This window comes from Branchiostoma lanceolatum, chromosome 1 (genome assembly GCF_035083965.1).
Source record: "Branchiostoma lanceolatum isolate klBraLanc5 chromosome 1, klBraLanc5.hap2, whole genome shotgun sequence".
Lineage (NCBI taxonomy): Eukaryota > Metazoa > Chordata > Leptocardii > Amphioxiformes > Branchiostomatidae > Branchiostoma > Branchiostoma lanceolatum.
This window is the reverse complement of record NC_089722.1, coordinates 22,444,569-22,467,397: the sequence shown is the minus strand read 5'-3', so window position 1 is coordinate 22,467,397 and position 22,829 is coordinate 22,444,569. Positions and strand designations below refer to the sequence as shown.

At 41.0% G+C, this 22,829-nt stretch overlaps 1 protein-coding gene across 18 annotated transcripts in view; it reads right to left on the bottom strand.

Moving 5' to 3' along the window:
• The window catches only part of LOC136441901 (autism susceptibility gene 2 protein homolog), a 227,259-nt gene that overhangs the window by 117,521 nt on the left and 86,909 nt on the right, over positions 1-22,829 (bottom strand). For 15 of the 18 annotated variants that reach the window (XM_066438456.1, XM_066438480.1, XM_066438472.1 and 12 more), the window contains 2 exons: positions 8,940-9,047; positions 4,332-4,367 (listed from right to left, as the gene is read on the bottom strand). In XM_066438456.1, coding sequence (XP_066294553.1) covers positions 4,332-4,367; positions 8,940-9,047 — 144 coding nt within the window. Of the gene's footprint in view, positions 1-4,331; positions 4,368-8,939; positions 9,048-11,303; positions 11,707-12,418; positions 12,533-16,527; positions 16,551-22,829 lie in introns of those variants that run through there. The other 3 variants (XM_066438577.1, XM_066438554.1, XM_066438513.1) reach the window with 3 other exon arrangements.

The following is a 22,829-nucleotide window of genomic DNA, read 5'->3' as shown; positions in this document are numbered from 1 at the left end:
ACTCTCATGTATATAAGGAGCTGTTGCATGAGAGTACCCATCAAGTCTTCCAAACATGCAAATGAGGTACTCTTTCATACAAATGAGGTACTGTCTCATGTGAATGAGGTACTTTCTCATGCAAATGTGGACACTACTCTGGCATGTAGATGAGTTTGACAGTGCAGGTTCATTAAAGTTTGATAATGATTCCAACACAGTTACTAGTTTATTTGTAGGGGCAAAATTAAGTAATTTTTCTTTATTGTTGTTGTATTGTTGTTGTATTGTTGTTGTTGTAAAAAAATATACAAAACTAATTTGAAATACTATACTGTTTTGGTGTTTACTTCTGACAGTATGTAAGTTTGCATGAATATTTTTTTCAAATTTATTACTTTCCAGGATGTTAGTGAATAGATAAGTTTTAGAGTTATCTATTTACTTATCATTCAAGGTTATGTGAATCATTACTTGCCTTATTCCAAGTAAAAAAAATACCATTGTGTATTTTTCAACTTGTTGAACTTGAGGCACCGTGGCCCCCGGATAGGGGCCAGCCGGGGAACCTATGCCCAATTTTTTCGAAAATCCCAGTACATCGCTCCCGAAAGATGTCATTTTTTATGTCACGGCAAATGGTGAATGTAGGTGGGGCAACCTGAAATTTTGATGTGCAACCTAGCTTTTCCCCCAGGTTGCCCACCGGGCAACCTGGCTCAAAAAAGTATTTCGCACCCTGGTTGCCCCACCTAAAATTCACTGATTTCTTGAAATTATATTTTGTAAGTACATAGTATTACATAGCCTTTAACAATATAACTAGTGCTTAAATGTGTTTTTGTTTCAAAATAAAATTCAATGATATACAATGTAAATAACACACCACAACCCACAACAAACAAATTAATACAATTCATGTGACACGGCACGGCTATTTTTTTAGTACAAATAAATCCTTTTTTCAACACCCATAGACTTTTTGCTTTTTCTGCTCTAGCAAGAGTTACACTGCAATAGCTACACTGCAATAGGACTTGTACCTGTACATTATTCTCATCCCTTACATAAAAGTTGCTACTGGGCCTATTTTCAAAGTCTAATAAAAGTACCCCCGGAATAAAATCACCTATATTTTTTATTAAAAAATTCACAGGTGAGTTATTAATGATGTACATGTATGATAATCATAAAATATATGCAATAGTCTATGTCATTGTCAAGTTTTTATCTCACTGTCACAACATTGTTTATTCTATAATCATTGTTGCAAAGTAAAGAATCTTTAAATCCCAGCTTATTATTAGTAAAGTGGCTCCATCTCCACTTCTGTAATTTTTAATTTTGCCCCCAAAAAAGCACTAGCAACATTTCGCCCATAAAATGCACAGCAACTCAAACACTGCCCTCTACCAGTAGTTGCCGGTACTGCAGATTACACGTCATTACTCTCGCGTAATCACGCGATATTCAGCGAGAGTCGATGAATTCAACATGGCGGACAAGAGCCGAGCGCTAAGCCGCGCTCTCTTTCCGACGAATTTTGCGTTCCAGGCACAATAAAACAGGTTGACTATGGATGCAAACGAGTGAAAAAGTATCGGTAACTTTATTAACTTGTTTAGTTGGGGGTCGATTTATATGTTTGGTTTGAAAATTTACGAGACTGAGAGAGAGTGTGTGTGCACACCACACGGGTGTGTGAGCTTCCTTAGTCCAATTATTTTCTACTTCGTCCAAGTAATTGCCGCAAAATTGATTTCTCCGGCCCAAAATTTAGGTAGCGCATCGCGCAACCTGGGTTAAGAGATAAGTTGCGCCAACCAAAATATTGTTGCGCTGCGCAAGTGCGCAACCGGGTATTTCGCACCCTGTACCCTTTTAACTTATAAAAGTTGAAACTTATGAAGGTTGGTTGCAAATTCTCAAGTACTGGTTAAGAGATCTTTCAGCTCAACAGTTATGCGCTTGTCTAATGACAGAACTGACAACCCGGGGCTAAGAACATACCTAACTGTGCCATATTTCTACCCTCTACAAAAGGCTGAGGGATCCCATAGGGCCTTTATAAATCAAGCTAGGAGGTTTCACACTGCATTTTATGGCGGCCATATCTGTTCATGCCTCATGCGGGGGTCATAAAAATCCATCTTGGACCTTCAATAATCTTCCCTAACAAAGTGCCTCAAATGGGGAATCTGGAAAATGCCTCATCTGGGAATCCAATCATTGATTACTTTGTACATCCTGAACAGGATCTACTTTCAGTGCACATTTTGAAAAATACAGAACAGTACAGGAAAGAAAGGACCCTAACTCGGTACCTGTTTCATAGACATTAATATCTGTACTGATCACAATGCCATGGACAGTTTAGGTGCTGAAAGACCGGTTGCTGTGACAATTATTGACTGATAAAAACATTATAATATAGGCAAGGGCTGGATCCCTACACACTGTTGAACAACTTTATGCTGCCTTTTTGTAAAAGGAAAGTTGACATGGGAAATTCATTCCGTATTTCTCAAGGTAGAAACCTTACATACATTGTATACCTACCACAACATTAACTATAGTGTACAGAGCCATATCCTCAGGCTCAGTAAGAGAAGATGCCTGACTCATTGGAACCTGAATGTGTACTTGTTCACAATTTAACTCGGTACATTTGCATGGCTAGAGATGTAAGACTCTCAACTGAAATATGATACCTTTACAATACAGCCCCGGGATTTCACAGCAATCCCTTGAGCAAGTACTGAAGTAGTAGAAGGCCATAAAAAGGCTTAATCACAAGGCACTTTATGGCTAATAGGCCAAGGAGAACAGCTCACCAGAGAGCTTTATGTATATAAGGGCTGTAACTACTGATCCCTCCAACCAAGTTGTTCAAATGGGACCACTCTCATAGCCTTTGGGAGCACTGCACTGATAATAAATGGTCAATATTCATAAAACAACTCATGTAGAAAATTCAAGCTCACCATAACAGAAGTGGTTGGATCAGACACTCTAAGACAGAAGACACAAATCCTTGCCAGAAAGGAGCATTTTGAGGTATATTATGTGACCTTTCACTGACCTTTTTACCTCCAGTTTTGTCAGCCATCTTGGATTACATAGGTCACGACCCCAAAGGCTGGCTAATGTAAGATAATGGTCAGCAAGCTGCAATGGCCATCATGGGGATCTGCCAGGATCTTCAACGTCCAGTTTCATTCATGCAGATGAGAACCTCCGAAATGACCTCTCATTGACAAAGCCAGGAATCAGCAGTCATGAACTTGAAGGTCAGGACCTGTAATCCGAGGGCTAATGCCATCAAATGGCTTTGGGGACGCCAACAGCACCCACGAGGGCTGTTTCCCATCTTCCGTGTCCAGTTCTATTTCCGAGGGGCTGAATCTATGGGCAGAGTAAAGCACCTCTGGGCTGGCCCTCTCCCAAATCATCAATACTGGCCTTCAAGATCACAGCCCTCACAGACTGATCTGATGCAAACTAATGTCCGGTAGCATATTAAGTCCGGCCAGGAGTCGCTCGCTGATCTCCAAACGTCCAGTTACATTTTCGGGGAGATATATTCCTGGAGACCTTCTATTCCCCCGCTGGTCATACTGGCCGGGAAGGTTATCACCCTGCAGCTAGCGCTAATGTTGCTAAATCACTTCCAGGCTGCTATTAGCCCTGGAGGGCCTGCAGTAACTGTCGTACAGGTAATAATTCGGGATACATGCGCGGGCATGCCATCTCCACAATCGGTCAGGAGAGATACATTTGTATGGCAAGTATTGATGCACAGCAAAGAAGTGCTTTAGATCTACTTTTGGCTTTCAATAACCAAACTATGTTTCTCCCTAAGGCAGTGTGCAACTTTGACTTATGTACGTGGCATGCCATGGCTAGCACTTAGAATAGCAAAACGCATCCTTGACCTTGCCAGTTAGTGTAAAACATAACTTTACTGCATGATGAAGAAATTGTTACCATAGCCTTCTTTGTTAGATAAGACTTTCGTATTTTTGACAACTTCTGTTATATGCATGGAGAAGATGATCAACTAAATGTAATTTATGCAAAAGAGAATCTTATTTGCGTAATCAATGAGCAATCTTCACAACACATTAGTTGTAAAGGTTAACATCATTTTGCATAAGTGTAGAGTTGTGGAACTCTAGTTTTTCATGTGACTAAACCAAACACACCTATATGTATGAAGACAAAAAACAAACATTTTTCACAGCAGTTTGAAAGCTTTTACCAAAAGTTGAAAGGAAAAAAGGTAATTCCCCACGGGAAGTCCCAGCCATCACAGTAACACTAACTACAGGAAAGAAGAAAATAGCACTTACCATATACCCTCTTCCTGAGCTAGAATGGGTGCTCGCCTGGAAGGAAAGGACATTAAAATCAATCATCACAACTTAGACAAAAATACTTCTGCTTCTGAAAAGAAATATCCATGACATTTACATGTACAATGGAAGCAATGTGTTACGAGAACTTGTCCAATTCATATTTATCAAATTAAATAATCATTATTTTTAGTACTGTTTCATATCATCTGCTAACGTTACATGTTTGAGATGGGAATGGCTTTATTGTCCAATGAAAAATTGCACGACGCCGAAATCTAAAATTTGGTACAATTGCATGGAAGGACTCAATATACTTACTGTAAATGCAGAAATTTTTGTGGTGGTTTGATGTTTGCGATTTTCGAACCAAACTCTTTACAACGAACTTAAAACCATTTAATCCACTGTGTGACGTACCGCTACTATTGTTTCAAACGTGAACTCAAAACCACTGCGAACACTCCACTTTCTCCCTACCCCAAAATTAAATCCCTGCAAACATTTCTGCATTTACAGTACTCAAATCTTAGTGATACTGTCAGGGCCACAAGTACATTGTATTTTGTACCTCCCACATACTGCTTGAGAAGAATCCATCTTCTGCCAAAGAAATCAAGATTTCACGCCCAACACTCTGCTCACTAATGCGATTTTCATGCTCTGGGATTACAGACAGAAGAGGGGAGGGGGGCTTTTTAATCCCACCTGATTTGATCTGGGTTTTTATCAAGCAGGACTAGTGGGAAAGAATATGATGAAGTCAGGAAGTGAAATTTAGCAGATGCGGCTCCCTTTTTTGCAAAACTTGACTTTTATAAATAAATGAATGTGTTCATACATGTGAATCAGATTGAAGATTTTGAAGGGGTGTTATTCAAGGTCAGGGATCTACATTGCTAGTTACTGCTGAAATCATTAGAGAGGAGACCGCAATGTTAACATTTGTTTTTCAAACATACTTTTGTCGCTGTTACCGGTACTGCTATTCTGCTATCAGTCCATTTCAAATACAATATCTTCAACTTGCTAAAAGTCTCACAATTTTACAAAGAAATCTAGGCAGTGGTAAGTTCTGTTCCTGTCACAGTGCCAAGTGCACATTAGAAAAGAGCTGAAGCAGATACAGGGGTTCATCTAAATTGGGAAAGAGGGGCGCTGCACCCTCTTGTTTCAGCCCAGCACCCCCTTGTCGAATCAAGATTTTAGCTTAATCCCCAGCAGACTGCCTTCACTCAGCGATCAATTCTTCCATAAATACATAGAATTCACTCCCTTGCCTGTGTGTGCTCCCTCTTGTTTAATTTTTCTAGAAAAAAACCTGAGATATGTTGTTCTGTCCCTTTTCCTAGTCTTTTACAGTAGCTGATACAGTTTCCCTCCAGTTGCTTTATCATATTGGACAACTGTTAAAAATCACTGAAACGAGAACTTGAGTAATTGCCATCCTCTTTGTCCCCTTTCCCATTTGTTGGCAAGAGGGAAGACATATAAGGCCCAAAAATCTGGTTCCAGTCGGTAAACCATCTAAGGAGGTGTGAAGGTGGGGAGTGGTGGACGTTTGCCCAGGAGAATGGGGCATCTGGCCACTTGTGGAAACTGTCATTTGTGGCTGTTTCTACATCCTTCTTTATCACTGACGTGATTGATTCAACTTTTGTAGGAGACGATTTATCAGCAATGAGGAGGTTCCAGCATGGACCAGCTATTTTCACGGTAGATACAGAAGGTTGTAGATTCAATGGTCTAAGTGACAGAAAAAACAGAATAGGGGGCAAGACTACAGTCTGACAAAAACTTCCCACCCACATCTTTTCTTTACAAACCTTCATTTTTCAAATTGGTAAAGAGACTTCTCCCATTCGTAAATCTTTACTCTACGTTTCCTTTTCATAACATTTTACCCCGACTTCACTTTTTCCTGGAATAGCTTCATCCAATCATCTCGACTAGACTTGTTGTTAAACTTTGAGACTGGTAAAATCTCCCTCTGAAGTAGCATTTAACAATATACTCTTTTGCCAAATTCCATCCCATGGTTTCTTCCAAATTCAGACTTCTACCCTGATGGCTTGTCAACAAAGAATTCTTCAACAAACTTTTCCCATGCCTTCAAAGCAGTTGTATACAAAGTCTGATACATTTTAAAGAAAACTAGAATCGATTATTGCATTTATACGATCTTGATCTTACTCAGTTCCATATATAACGATACCTGCATTGCATTCTAATGAAGTACAAAGCAGGAAGTCCTGAAATTCCTTGATTTCATTCCTTGTGCACCCAACAATGTGTCTTTCTACTATGCATGAAGATTGGATTTGACACGGACAATTACAGGTCACAAAGAAGTGCTCCTGTGCAAGCCTGGGTTTCCAGGCATCAGGCCAGGCTTTTCACCCTCCACTGGCAGGGGAAGTGCCTAGCATTTCCACAAAAGTGCACATTCTGTGTTTTGAGTTATGTACTTTCTTTTCTTTTCTTTCCTTCCATTCCAGTAGATTTCCCTTAGTTGTGCATATCGTCATACACCCCCCTTTACTCATGGAGTAGGCCCAACCGTCAACCTATGGTTTCTGAAAACACTTTTTTTTTTCAAACTAAACCTTTGACTATTGGATTTCTTAAAGTATGTAACACTGCTGTCAGTTCCATTCCACTAACATTTCCTTGGAGCCATAAAAACAAATTTGCACTTGCCATAACTGCACATACCCTACATTTTGTACATTCAACGTGGAACAGTAAATATCAATTGATACAGTCCCAAATGTCAACTGTAAATGTACCACCCTAATTTGATGGTTCAAACAAGAGCCCGACTTCCCCTTTCTTTGATCTCTCGGCGGCCATAAAAACCATTGAACTGCCTTCTAATGTGCACATCACTGCTAATTCAATTTCTATCTGAAGGAACAGGACATCTCAGATTTGACATGGACCATTAAGTATCAAAAGATCTCAGCCAACATGCCTGGATAGCCTGTTGATAAGGAAGCATCTGTCAGACTGCACCTAGTCAGGCATTCACTTTAGCATTCAGACTTGTCACACTGGAAATCAAGGTAAACCGTGACCGTCTTACCTACTGTTTCCTTCCACCAGAAGCAGACTTAAATCTTGTTACAGCCGCTGCTCAACAGATTGTGGCATCAGCAGCGAGATTTGGTACCCATTAATCAAGCTATGGGGTAACATTTGTTGCACTTTATAAAACATACATTTACTGCTATATAAAGGTCAAGTTTTCCTTCTGCTTTGGTGGCACATTTGTGGGGATGTATGTGGAAACAGTTCAAATCTACTTAAATACCAAGACTCTATTCATAGAACTGCATTGATCTTTGATTTCCGTGTAGGTGTGTCAATTGCAAATGTTCTCTGAATGTTCTCCTATAAAGCTACCGGTAATACTTTAAGTTCAAGGACTTGGAGTTAAAGAATATTTGTTAAGGGATCAGTGGGCTGTTAGGATATAAGTATATCATTATCGTTTATTTGAATCAGAATGACCTCTACCAACACAGATTAACTTTCAAGTGAAGATTAAGAATGATTATGATCGGGATTGCTTGAATTTTATATTTACATATTCGCAGCATATAAATGTAAACCTTCTCCATGCTATGGTAGTCTTCAGTACGACATTTGTATTGGTTGCAGAGTTAGGCGGTAGGAAGAGGTGGAATGAATTGCAACACAGCCGCCCAACCAAGGCCTGGCCAAGAACTTCACAACATCATCACATCAAAGGTAGTCCTGCCTTTAACAAATGTCACAGGGGTCAGGGGTTCGAAACCCATGACCTTCCGATGACACAACTATTTCCAGTTCAACAAAAAAGGTTTCAGGGGTCAGGGTTTGGGTCACTAGTACAGACTGTCTATGTTTGCTCCTAGGGGAGATAAAAGGGCAGGACAAAAATAGTCCGGAACCAAAACAAACCTACTGTACATCTCTATTGTTGATCATCCTACCAAAAGTCTGCACGCTTTTTTTCTGTGAGACATATAGCGAGCTGTTTTGATTCACTATTAATCGTAGCCAGCCCACTCAACTTCAACGTTAAGCATTGTTGGAAAAACTGTAATAGATTCCTTTAAGTTTAAGCATGATTTACAAACTATTCCTATCACGAAGTCAAATGCCAGATTGGCGAAAAGTCAGAGCAGAGCATACAGTTGTGTCAGTGTTTGCAGCCAATTTTTGTAAAGCATTTTCTAAAACATTTTACAATTTAGTTTACCATTAAACACCGCTGGACCTCCCGAATGTACCGTCAAGTGCTGCCAGCGCTCCTAAATTTACAATAAAAAGTTGCCAAGATTCCCCCACGTAGACCCTCCCAATTGATGAAAGATTCCAGTCACGACTTCAAATGAGAAGGGTAGCTGGTAACAACATGTACAACTTTGAAATTCATAAGAACCCTTACTGCTCTGCTGTACAATCTTAACTCTGACTCATTGAGAATCAGAATGCCTCATGAGCCATGCTTCAAGAATATTCTTTAGTTCTACAAAATTACAATATAAGACTTACCGCTTTGATACTTTGAACACAATGTACATCACAACATTGGTAAGACACGGGTTGACTACTTACGTCGCTTAGACGGTCGCGAGAACTGGCCCTCTGTGAAGGTCCGTTGGCGTTTGTTCCCTCTGGTCTCGTGTTTTCGTCGTCAGTCTTCCCGTGGTACGATGAGCGCATCTGCAGATAACGGCACAAGAACGGCATGTTAGAAATGGAGACTTAGATGTTTCTCAAACATTTCTTCCCTTGCAAAGAAGATTATGCATTCCCATATACAAGACATCCCCTGTGGAAATAATGTTTGTGCATTAGGGATGCTAAAACATGCGATATCATGTATGTAGCAGCTCAAATCTTATCTGGCTATGAATTGTTAATCTGGAAAGTCTGTCATGACTCTGATAGCAACAGCTCACCAACAAACCAGCTTTAAAGTAGGAAAACAAGTTTGACCCAAGCACCATCCAGCCACGTCCCTCCTGTCCTGACTGCGGACACTACAGACTGACCAGGAGACTGGACAGGACAGATGTGGCATGTAAACTGCTCCTGTATGGTTGGCTGCACTAGACAGATGCAGGGCCATCATCAGAAGATAGATGAACCAAACCTTCATTTATCACAAACCTTAACACAAGGAAGGCACTGGAGGAAGCCATTGGTGTCCTGTTAATTACATAGTAAAGCCCTTCTATAACCCTTCAGTGAAAAAGGCAGACGCCAGCATGATGCATCTTTACTATTCATCATATTCCATTACATCACTTTTGCAGAATGAACAACCTTTGCCTAGTCCCGTCATCATGGCTGAGGGTCTATGGTGCCTAAACTCACTATGTTTCATCATCATCATCGGCGTTGGCTCGTGTCCGAGCATTTTAACGGCAATAACTACCAACATGCCAAAATTCAAACCAATTCATCACAAGGATCTTGAGTTATAGCTGTGAACACACAAACATGTAGACAAAAACAGTACCCCTGTAAAAGGTCACTGATCACCTTCACAGAGATAATAAGACAAGAAAAGGACCAGGATTTCAATTTGTTACAAGGTTTGAAAGACAAACATGTCATGATTGCAGGGATACGACAGTGAAAACAAAAGCGAAAGTTTAAGGAGTTTCTTACTTGACTTCACTAATGCCCCCTCTGGACTATAAAGCACCTTAAGGCCAAATGGAGAGATATAAGAAGCTCTGCCCCTTAGATTAGATGAAATTGTATACTACTGATTCGCTCTGTCAGCAACATGAAGTAATTGTTTGGGTCTCTTTGAATGATAACAAAGACAGGTGCGTTACCATAACTTAGCAACAGGAATAAAACCTCAACATAAAGGCATTGAGACCACCCTCTCTTCCGCTGTACAGAGGGCTCGAAGCAATTTGAGTGCCCTCGCATTACGTTACTCGATCATACAAGACAGGATGCTTCTCTCTGAACCTTGGTTTTAAAACTGGTATAGAACAATACCCTGTTAACCTCCATACTCTCCTTCTACTATGAACCTGTGAACTGTAACTGCTACAAGAACAATATCCTGCTAACCTCCATACACTTGTCCTTCTAATGGTACTGAAGGGCTGTACAGTGCAATAGCCAGACTGTTTGAGGCACTCATAGAGTCATACTTCTATGCTGAATGTAAGGGTTGTTATGGAGTATGTGTGGTCTACAACTATTGGGTCTATGGCAACATATATGATTTTAAGAGTCTGCTTACCATAGAGGGGAGGTGAAGCCGTTTTCAGCATAAAGTTGCAAACAAGGCAAGCACTTATGAAGTAACCATGTAACAGTTCTAAACCTATCAGACATAGTTTGCATATGATATACGAGTGGAAATATATGTTTGAGGAAAATGTCACAAGGTCTACTTGTGATGTTAATAAAGTTTCATTTCTGCCCACCAACAAATCAATACAAAGTTATCATTCATCAAACAAACTGGGTCCGTATCAGAGGTGAACACATCGCCACAAGCCTTGATGTTTCCTACTGTACACACAGCGGTGGCATGATGCAATTATTATGGTCAGGGAGATACAAGAAAGGACTGGGGCAGGGGCAAAATTGAATAAATGATACACAAGAACGATGCAAAGATATTTATCAATGAATGGAGATAATGACTACAAAAATCAATGACAGTGGCATTTTCCACTCACCAAGTACGAGTATCTCCATACACACTCATTCACTAGACCTACAGTGAAAGGTAATACAGGTGTGTATGTGGGGGGGGGGGGCTATAGGCAAGGTGGTTAAGGCAGGTAAAACCCCTGCCTATAGCTCTGAAGGCCCCCAACAGAAAAAATTCTGTTAGTACTAAGCCAGACACGGCTTTCTAGTTAAAACGGTATAACATATGTAACATAAACAATCACTAAAGAACTAATGCGAGGACTAAACACACAGATCTTAAAATACCTTCTCCTTTGGGAAAGGCTTTCCACCAGGTGTTTCTGCTAGCGCTAAAGGTGTGGCACTTCGGCGGTCCTCTCTGTCAGCCTTCGCCATGTTACAACACTGCACTATTTGTTTGAAAAACCTAACTTATTTTGGCCTGATTTAGCGAAAGAATGATGGACTGGTCAAATCCCTCAATCCGAGCTGTCAGAAAGAAACCTCTGGAGACAAATCTGACCGCAGATTTCCTGCTGATCACAATCCGATTATCCGCAAAACAAAGCGGGCATACACATACACAAGGCCCTTAAAAGCAATTTGCCTATGTCAATGTTCCGGCCGGCTGACGCTCTATAGGGGCTGAGCTGAATGGACACTTGCTTGAGAACAGCGGATGTAAACGCAGCGGACAATACTCACAAAATCAATTTAGCGGGTCAGCATGTGGGTCCTGTTGCCCACTGGCCGGAGTGAATATGGTGTAAACACTTCACGTGCGTGGAAGAAACTCACAGATTTCCTTTAAGATATGCCACCTAAACACCCAGATTAGCATCCAGGATGGAGCTGGAGTGCCCGAACAATTCACTCCAGCGACAAGTGCGATGAATGATTGGGCAGGTCAGGCCGGGGATGCCAGGAGAGGCAAGCAAGGGCAAACTGACGATAACAGCCAAACAAGCGAGGAAAATATCGACCAAACATAAAGATTAGTCTCCAGGGGAGAAGGTGAAGTGCGGACGTGCATGTGACAGGAAGGGGTAACAAATTACCGTTGGGTACGAGATCTCGTGGTGGAGGCATGCTCATGCTCGCCCCCCACACTCATAAACTAATGCCTGCCAGAATAAATTTTGCATTGGTATGGAACGGGGCCCCTGTACGCGTCAGGAAGAAGAAAGCCGGCGACAATGTGTACAGTCATTGCCGCCCAAACAGAGTCCTCTTGTAGAGGCACTACACAAGCGGACAGATCTGACTGCCTGTTGACAGACGACATCCATCATACTTCAGCCGCTAAAAGAGACCAGAGACATGCTCAAACTTCAACACCTTCACTACAATTAACGACATGTAGACTTCAACTAACGAACTGTTTGTTATACGTGGCGCCAAACAATCAGGTGCCAACATACCCCGTTGCCAGCGTGTCGTATCGTTGCAGCAGAAGTTATGCGATGATCTCTACCACCTTTTTTTTCTGGGCGCACAATTTAACATGACTGACACGAAACGGGGCAGCGACCGCCGGCTGTGTGCATAGACTGTACGCACTGTTTGCACTACAGTCACTAAACACTTTCTTCTCTGAAAGATAAGCCTCTACACACATAGATCAAGCTTGGCCAGAGGAATGCTATATACTGTTTCAGGTCTTCTTCAACATAAACTTAACTGTCATACCTACTGTTTTTTTTTCCTTTCTTTCTTTTTCTTGTCTTCCATTTGGTATTCAGCAAAGTATTAACCATTTATTTTTTACTGACTCAATTGAGATTTGGTACCACTTCTCTGTATATGCAAATGTTCAAGAGATGAAACTTTTTCTGAAGTTATGTTTTTCTCAGATTGAAAGGATTTTGGTATTTTCACCTACAGAGCCGGAAAGAGTTTCTTAAGACATAGAAACGTTACACGCACACACACACGCACACACGCCTACACCTTGTAGTACATCTATAAATATACCAAAGAGTCATATGCTCTGAAACTGTTCTAATGTTACAAAGCTATATATACAACAAATTCATGGTATATATGGCTCAAGATTTATACTATAGGCACCTAAAGGCTCGTATGATATCCAAGATAAAACAGCATCTTTCTTGGAACACCCTTGCCTCCATAGCGTGTCTGTATTTAGATTTTACTACTGTCATTTCCAGGCTGGCGAATTTCGTAGAAAACAAGAGCAATCAGAACATGATGGTAAAAATCAGAAAACAGTACATGAAAGGGACATAACCAAAATGCCAGGGGCGGAGCCTATTGCTACACAGATACAGCTAAGTAATGAGTTCAGGAGTACATTTGTTTCCAGAGTTACCTGTACTCTTCAACAAACTCCAACCATCTAAGACCTTTCTTGTAAACTGTTCCCTAAACCACATACTGGCCTTCAAACAAATTGGAAGCACAGGAAGAATCATGTGCTGCAATTTGTCTTTATCTTCTCATAAATGATACATTTCAAACCGATTGGTCCGGAATTTGCCAAACCCACCCACGCTCTGACTTCAGTAATTCATTACGATGTTTCCATATCCCAAGAACCGAGAATAAAAGTGAATAGTTTCTTTGTTATACAGCATGCCCAACGTCAGTAATCCCTGAATCTAAGTCTCATAATCCCCTGCCAGCTTCTAGATCCTGGTGTAGCTCAACAGTAGATTATGCGGGTGGGCCTAAGCCACCTTGTAACCCAAACAGGACCACAAAGGTAATCCTTCGGAGACGCAGGTTGAGCCCTTGTAGCTACATACGTGCAAGGTATGCGATGGGTGCGTAATATTCAGGGGTCAAAGAGCAGTGCAACCAACATTTAAGCCTGGAAATGGATAATCATTATGGTTGTTACACCTGCTTATATTGTGGTAAAACCTACCTTTATAACCCCCGCATAAAATCATGTATTGTTGAATAACTTTACAGTAATCAATATTCAACACAATAATCAAATCTTAGGAATAGAATCACGATCTGATTCCATCAACCATCCAAAATGTTGATTTACAATATATCAATTTCTAGACATGATAATTGTCTTCCAGGTAAAAAAAGGATGTTTTTACATTTTAAGACTCAACGAAAGACTGTCCTGGACATCATTGAGTCATGAGGCCTCCTGCTGTCAGAATCAGGAACTGCAGATTATTGCCAATCAAAGAACATACCTGTACATGTCTGTATGCATTAAGGTGACATCTAACTGGACAGGTGCAACTTATCCACATGATTCACCAATGTATATATATGCAATAAAGTCCTTTTATCTCCATATTACGTTGAGGCTATTGTGTTTATTTCTTGTTACAAATCTGTATTACTGTAGCAAAGAACAACATATCCAACAAAAAAAGCATGAACCTCCACATACATGGATATTGTAGCCATAACAACAAGTTACTAAATCAAACGTGAATAATTCATTCCCTCTACAAAATGACTTGTCTGTCTGCTAGTCTTTTGATCCAGGGTGGCTTTAAGGTTTCCTTTGTTTCAAAAGTGCCTGGGGATATACCAATAAAAAGAGCTAAGGCTTGCCTCCGTTCCGCAAGTTAAAACAAATCATTAAAAGCTGAAAAACAAAGCCTGGGGATGTTTCTATAAACAAGACATTATATTTCCAAACCAAAACATTAGACCACCCTGAAGGCTGCAGAGATGATTTAGAGAACACAGTAACAGCACAGATTATAACATATCAGAAGAGTTATGTTTCACATCACAACTATATCCTACCAACAGAGACCCCACACTTGGAGAGATAAGCACGACAATCAAGCCATTTAGTGAGCCTTCACTGTATGTAGTAAGACAGGCTGCTCTAACTGCGGAGTCAGTAAGCCAGAAACCCAAAGTACCGACACAGTACCATGCATTCACTGGAATTTGAGGGGAGATACAATAGGGCCAAATACCTCAGAGTAAAGGAAAGTTGCTTGGTGCAGGGCATAGCAGTATTACAGATAGACTGAACATGGAGATTGATCAACTTCTTCCTGTTATGGAATCTATCTAACTGAACTTACATACAGCATCTACAAGTGGTTCCGTTTAAAAATCATGACAGGTCAAAATAGTAGAGGACAAAGTCTGTTTTAATGTATGTGGACAGACAACGTTCTTGGCTTGTTACAAACTATGCACAATTCAAAGCACACAGAAGATGGATAAAATGGATAGGCAGATATAGAACACAAGCTGGGCAGTACCATGGTAACCAGGTTTCAGGGTCAAAGGGTAACTATCCTAGGTCAAAGGACACCTTCTCAAAACTAGGTCACTAGACCATGTCCCACAAAGATGAAGATAAAAATCATTATCTTACTACATAACTGCCAACATTTACAAGTCCAAGGTGAATATCTGCCACTTTCTAGGGAACTGTTCCAGAAACCTCTGGTTCAATTTTGAGTGTCTGTTGTGACAATCACCTCCTGATGTCTTTCTTAGTACGACATTTCAAAGGTCACTATGGAAAAGCAAAAGCCTTGTCAGACGACCAGCATGAAGAGGTTACAGTTCACCATTTCTGTGTAGGAAGCATTCAAAACAGATGTTGACTGGTGCAAACTTGTCATTGGAAGTGACATGTGGAGATGATCCCTGTCCTCTGGGTGGCGACTTGGCTGCTGAGATAATTGAACGCTGCTGGCACAACAATTCACATCCATTACACCTGATAAGCAAGGCTTGTTTGTAAGAAAAGTTGGCCCTTGCGATTTAGTCTGGTAAATCGTGAAAGTGGACAACAATTATAAGATCCTCGCAATTAAGCCCCATGGCTGCAAAGAGAGAGCAGTGGCCCCAATCCCTATATCAATATCAAAAGGCAGCAAAAGACAGCTCTCTGTTTCCATATTTATATTCTATCAAGACCATTACTGATATATCCACTGTGTCTTCTATAGATGTAGCTCTCTATCCCCACTACCACACCCCTGTTCACAGTGACAGGGGCATGCTGTATCCCTGGTACCTTGGCTTGCACATTGTCTACCACGTCTACAGCGAACCATACAACTATTGACCAAATGGATTAAATTTGTCTCCCAGATCAATAACAATTGTGCCGCTCTGATCAAAGGTGACGACTGCACTGCTCCAAGCTATCAGATTATCAGAAGTTGATTGCATGAATTGGGCAAATAGCTGTACGATTTTTCAATAATTAAATACCAGTACATCAAACTGGTACGATATCTAAGGACATAGAAGCTTCCAAGAAATGGGAATGACTGAAGAAATTGAAATTTAACTTTTCAAAACTGATGGCATGTATGTCTGGAGTGAACATACGTTACATGGAAGCACACATGCTTGGACCTTTAGATAAATGCCATTTCCACTTACTAAAACTATCATTATGCCAATACTGGTGTCTAACTATATATCTTGAAATAGATGATATTTCCCTTTCTGCATACTCCCCCTTTCTAAATTTCAAAAGAATAACATTGTATGATTGTTTGATAGAAGAGCTAATAATGAACACGAGAAAAGCAACAGCATATTGTCCTACCTGCTTGTCGTCCAGCTACTGTAGTGTATTCACTCAGACAGTTACATGCTACAATTGCTGTAAATTCTCCCAACTGTAACCCTCCCTTTGTGCCAATCAATATGTCCCAGGTCAGGTCCTGGTAGTTATCGAGAAGATCTCTGCTTATCAGGCCACCACTACCTGTGTGTATAACAGTAATTGATTTATAATGTCTCCCTGATAGCTGAGGGGATAGGGCCTCTGACTTGTCAATTCTAGAGCACACAGTCAACACAATAAGGACCGACAAGGTACACACGACACCTGGTCTCCGTGGTAACCACAGGTAGTTTAGATATGGCCATGATAGGTGAATAGGGACCTGAACAATTGTTGAAATTCTTGTTAGACCACTGTGCTTCTGTGAAGGTGGGCTTGTCATATTTTACATCTGTACATGGATTAGACCCTTTTTATATATGACACCATCTGGACAAGTCCTTGAATCGACCAAAGGGAAGGAAAATTTTCCCTTGTTTCTTCAAAACCTTTCACAGACAACCAGTCAAATCTGACTAAAGTAAGCAAGTGTACATGTATAAAAAGGCTGTGATCAACAGACAACACAACCAAATATGATTATCATTCCTCACAGGCGTGTGCAGTCAACTTTTCTTCCCTTCTTGGATTTGCCAACCTTTCACGTTCTTTTCTCGACCGTTACCGGGGCTACGTGTTTGACGGTTTGGTCTGTCCTCACGTACCTGTCCACTCAGCAAACCAGACAAACACCAACTCAACCTGGGAGCCTGTTTTATCTACAGGCCCTCCGGTCACTCCAGGCAACACCCATGATATTAGGAGATTTAATACGATTGTATAAGTGTAGAGATATAGCCCCCATTGTGTTCTGCAACAATGTTTGGGCGACGACCTCACAGCGCCGGCATTTGCGCAGGCACTTCTTCGTTGTTGAGCACGACCAAAAACACTCCAGCTAATGTAGATGGTTTCAGATATGGCTTCTTGAGACAGTAACACAGCCCTTAAAGGCAGATTTATACAAGTTCAATGACAAGTGTCTATATGTATCTACCTTCTCAGGGGCAAGCAGTAAGATAAGACCATGTTCGTATGACTTGGAAACAATAACTGAACCAAACTAGACGAAAAAGACAGTAATTTTCAACAGTGCATTTTTACCAAATAATATCAAAATGATTGTATGGATACCAAAATATGTGGTGATAATTTTAATCACTGCATCATGTACTCAAGCACTCCAAACACCCCGACAAAGAGAGGGACTATAACTTCAAACAAACTTATCATACCGGGGTAAATAGTTCGTGCAGTTGGGGCGATTTGCAAAGATATGACATCTTTTCATTATACATACACAGGACACCTCTTTGACCCCAGCCGTTAGACATCTGGTTACTTCAGATTACTTGGAAATTTATTAGCACGGTCACTAAACATGTTTTTTACGTCAGTGAGTGATTGGGTGTTGAGCAATAACCCGTTGATATTGTTGCCCGTACTTGACTACATGGTTACTTTCGACCATGTTCGTGCCAAAATGTGTCACAATAAACAACCATATGGTGGAACAGGAGTGGAGTATAAACACACGACCCATCCACACCACAAATTCGCACACAGAAACGCGACTTACACCCGAGCGGATTGCCCCAATCGTGTCGTTAATAATCCACTGCAAAAAAACAGCACATCCCGTCATAAACTGGATGATGTTGATACAGAGAAGTTATAGCACCACGTTGTAAATTTCGGCTGTCAGACTGTTACCATAATGTTTCCCCGTGGAAGGACGATAAATTAGAAAATAGCTCCAGTCCCTATTCCATTAAGTATTTATGACAGTGCTTTGTGTTAGGTATAAGTTATTCATAGGGCTATAATCCTATGCCACAAGCAATCAGCCAAAGAACCAAGAGCTGTCACTGTATACTGCTGTCTGTGACAGAAAAGGAGTGAAGGATAGAGAGACAGGGAAAGAAGAAAGGGATTAAGCTCTTCCAATATCATTGAGGTATGAAGGAACAGAAGATGCTGATCTTTCTGAGCAATCTTTTGTTACATATTCAACGGAACAATCCATGAAAGTTACTGTATTCTTCCATCATCATGTGCAGAGAACAGTGGCTTTAAAGACGGATTACACGTGATTACACTGACCATGCCAGGATTTAAACAGTCACACGCAATTTCACAAAAAGAATCATGACATCATGCTCAAGGACCCAAAAGAAATTACAACTCACATGCCTTGGGAGGCCAAAGTGATGGTACAACACAAGGCATACGCAAAACTAAACTATCCCTAACTCTACAACTATACATCTGCTAGATTCTTCTTCATTGACTGCAGTTTTGGCTATGTGCGTGTCAGGAAGTCAGTCTTACTAGGTTATGTGCACACAGACTACTGATAATGTATCCCCACTTTTTGATGACAACTAAGCCAGGGCTTATCAGTAAATAAAGAGAGTGCCTATCCCTGGTGGTTGGAGCCATCTTTACTAATCCCTTCTGTGATAACGGGTGGATCACCTAGATTAGAGGGTGTTAAGGGGGATTAAGATCTTTGGAAACACCTGCTAGAATAAAAGGCACAATGTCTGAATAATTGATAAGAGGGGAAGAATAAACTGTTTGTTATCTTGAGCTACGTATTTTTCAGGTTATGAAAGCTGCAAAAGGACATCTTCAACACGCAAACATCTAGCATATTCATGTGAAGCTAAAAGTCTCACCTTCTGCTGGCAAGATGCATCCCTCGCCCTTAATGATAACAGTATGACATAACTAAAGACAGCAAAGTCTTATCATGTCTAAACTCTGATAACGGGGAGTTAACAAATCTGTTACTTATTTACATGTCAACAAGAACATAACTAGGCAAGGGAATTAACAGTCTAGTACATTATACTGTATTGGTTAACGAGCATCTCACTGTCAACTCCAAACTCCAAAACTCCCTGGGGATCAATCCCAAGGCTGTTTTACAAATCAAACAAAAAGTAAATAGTTGCAGTATCAGAAAGATATAGAAAACAAGAGCCCAGTTTCAGCCAAGACTGAAACTGTACTTACAAAGGTTTTAAGAGATTCTTTTGATTGAGCAATTGTTCAAAACCATTTCCTTCATATCCACACCACAGGTGATAGACTGATATACCACCCTTGTATACGTCTTTCCAATCAATTGCTTCATTAAAGGCGACAAAACATTGCAAAGTCAAATCTCCATATATAAACCATGCCACATTCCCTGACTAACTCAACCTTCAACCATAGTTTTACTTAGAGAGACAGCACAGTTGCCTCTGTTACTACTGTTCATGAAGAAATGTGAAAACTGACCTACTTGCAGTAAGAATATCCAGATGAGATCTCACTCGAATGTCTTGTCTGGATGAAGACCCTACCACATATAAATACAGTAGCAAACAGCAAAGCTGTAGCCCCAAGCACCAATTCCATGCAAGACTGCATGTCCATACAGGATCTTATCGGAAAGGTTGCGAGGTCTGCCCCCGACTGACCTCCCATTCTTCTGCTGTTACAGCCTAACTTACAGGGGGATTCAGCAGTCACTATGTATAATTACAGCACAATCTCTGCCTCGGGGTAAACCTCCACGAACACGATAAGAACAAATATATAGACTACATATACAGTATATACACACATTTCTTTCATTTCTTGGCCTTTCATTATAATGCATGATTGGGCACAAGTATATCAGTATGATAATCCTATCTACTAAATGCTAGGAGAATCGACATGAGAATAGTAACTGTTATAACATGACTGTAATTATTGTGATGTTAGATTTCATATCAGGAAGAAAGCATTCTAATGACACCACACAGGGAGCCACATAGTTTTGTTATCAGAAGTTGTCCAGTTAGCAAACTGGGTCTAAGATTAGTTTACTAGATTATATAGTATATTAGGTCACCATTATATCATGTTTGTACAAGGGATACATGTCTCACTTACGTTCTTCACAAAGTACAACTTAAGGTTGGCCCTTAGATACTAGTAAACATTCTCTAAACTTGCTCAGTTAGACGCCTGTCTTGATCACTCCAACACATAGAAATATATTTCATTTAAAATCTGGTAAAATTTGAAAAGTTGTAACTGTTTTCCCAAGTTTCTGCTTACAGGTAACTCAGAACTGCTCATAAACTGCTACATGCTGTACATTGTAATTCAAAGAAAAACTACAGGTAACATTTCTATAACTCAGCAGAAGTAGAAACTTACTTTGCTGTACCTTTGACTGAGTAACGTTATGTGTATGTACTGCCTTGAAGGCCATTAATTACAATGATATCACATACAGTATAGAGCCTATATGTTCTCCCACCAACAGTGATACAATCTACAGGCCGTGCCATAGCACTCCATTTTGCCCGCAGGTTTTCTTCTCAGCACAGAGCGGCTCCTGCCGCGGACAAAAGACTGAAATAATGTAAACGTTGGTGGGATTAGGGGGGCTCACAAAAGCTGCCATTAAGTACGCTGATCATAATCCTCTCAGATAAGTCTGATGACATGGCACACAACACGAACGTCACCACTAAAAGCGCCCATTGTCCGATCTAAGCCTGTCATCCCTCGCCGTGAGCCCTTCAGCGCCTGCGATCCCCACGATACAGCGGGTGCTCATCCCGTCATGACTCCGGGGAAATTCAACAAAATCCGGTAATCCTCAGCGAGAAATGAGGTCTTTCGGGATTCGTCACAGATGAAACGCGGAGAAAGCCTGGCAGGATTAGGCGTAAACAGCAACCTGGGTGGATAATGCAGCAGCTGCGGCAAAACTACGAAAACCACGCTCTCCTTTTTCAGCACTCGGTTCCAGTGCTGAAAGTGGCTTCAGCACTGGAAAACCAGTGCTGAGTTTAGTTCAGCACTGGAAAACCAGTGCTGAGTTTAGTTCAGCACTGGAAAACCAGTGCTGAGTTTAGTTCAGCACTGGAAAACCAGTGCTGAGTGGAGTTCAGCACTGGAGAACTCGACGTCAGCACTGGAAACCGAGTGCTGACAAATATTTCGCACTGGAAAACTAGTGCTGAGATACGTTACGGCGGTGACTTACTTGCTAAAACGTAGTATTTTTCCGGACTATTCACTGAAATTTATCCATAGCGATATCTATGACAGATTTCAATTTCTATATTACCGGGGTAAAGTGCTCTGACGCTGCTCTGACTATAAATCATCGACGCGACTGACTTTTGAGTAATATTTTCCGGTGGGCCAGAGGTTAAAGGGTAACTGCAACGTCATTGGAAGATACCATTGTTTGCGGACAAGTTACAAGACACCCGGGAACTCATTTGGCAACCTGAAATTACAAATTTTACTTCCCTATTGAATTTCAAAATGTTGAATTTCAAAATACTGATTAGTCAGACCAGAAAGAAAGAAATAAAGTTCTTTATTTGTAACACATCCCTCATACCTATATCTATTATACAATTACACAATGAACAAAATGACAAAATTGTGTCGGAATAAAGTTGGTCATTGTTTATTCTAAATGAATCACAAAGTACGTAAGTTCAAGTGACCATGCGGCACTTCTTACGACTATTCTTCTCTCAGCACTGGTAAAAAAAACGTTCCAGTGCTGAAAACACTTCAGCACTCGTTTTCTAGTGCTGAGTTTTTTTTAGCACTCGTTTTCCAGTGCTGAGTTTTTTTCAGCACTCGTTTTCCAGTGCTGGGGATTTTTCACCACTCGTTTTCCAGTGCTGAATTGTCCCCGAGCACTGGTAAATCCCGTGCTGAAGGCGTGGTTTTTGTACATCAGCACTCGGTTCCAGTGCTGACGGCGGGTTCAGCACTGGGTAACCAGTGCTGAATGACCTTTGACATAACCCGTGACCTGGCACCGCCGCTCTGTCGCGCATTCAGCACTGGTAACCGAGTGCCGAACTCCATTCAGCACTGGTAACTGAGTGCCGAACTCCATTCAGCACTGGAAAACGAGTGCTGAGAGAAGTTTCAGCACTGGAAAACGAGTGCTGAAAGAAACTCAGCACTGGAATACAGCGATTCAGCACTGGAAAACGAGTGCTGAACTTTCTTCAGCACTGGAAAACGAGTGCTGAACTTTCGTCAGCACTGGAAAACCAGTGCTGAACTTTCGTCAGCACTGGAAAACCAGTGCTGAGGCCGATTCGTCCGTTGATTCAGCACTGGAATACCAGTGCGGAAGGCGTGGTTTTCGTAGACTTGCGCAGCTGCGAGGTGCTTTGTACGACCAGCTCCCTGCCTTTCCTAACGATGACACT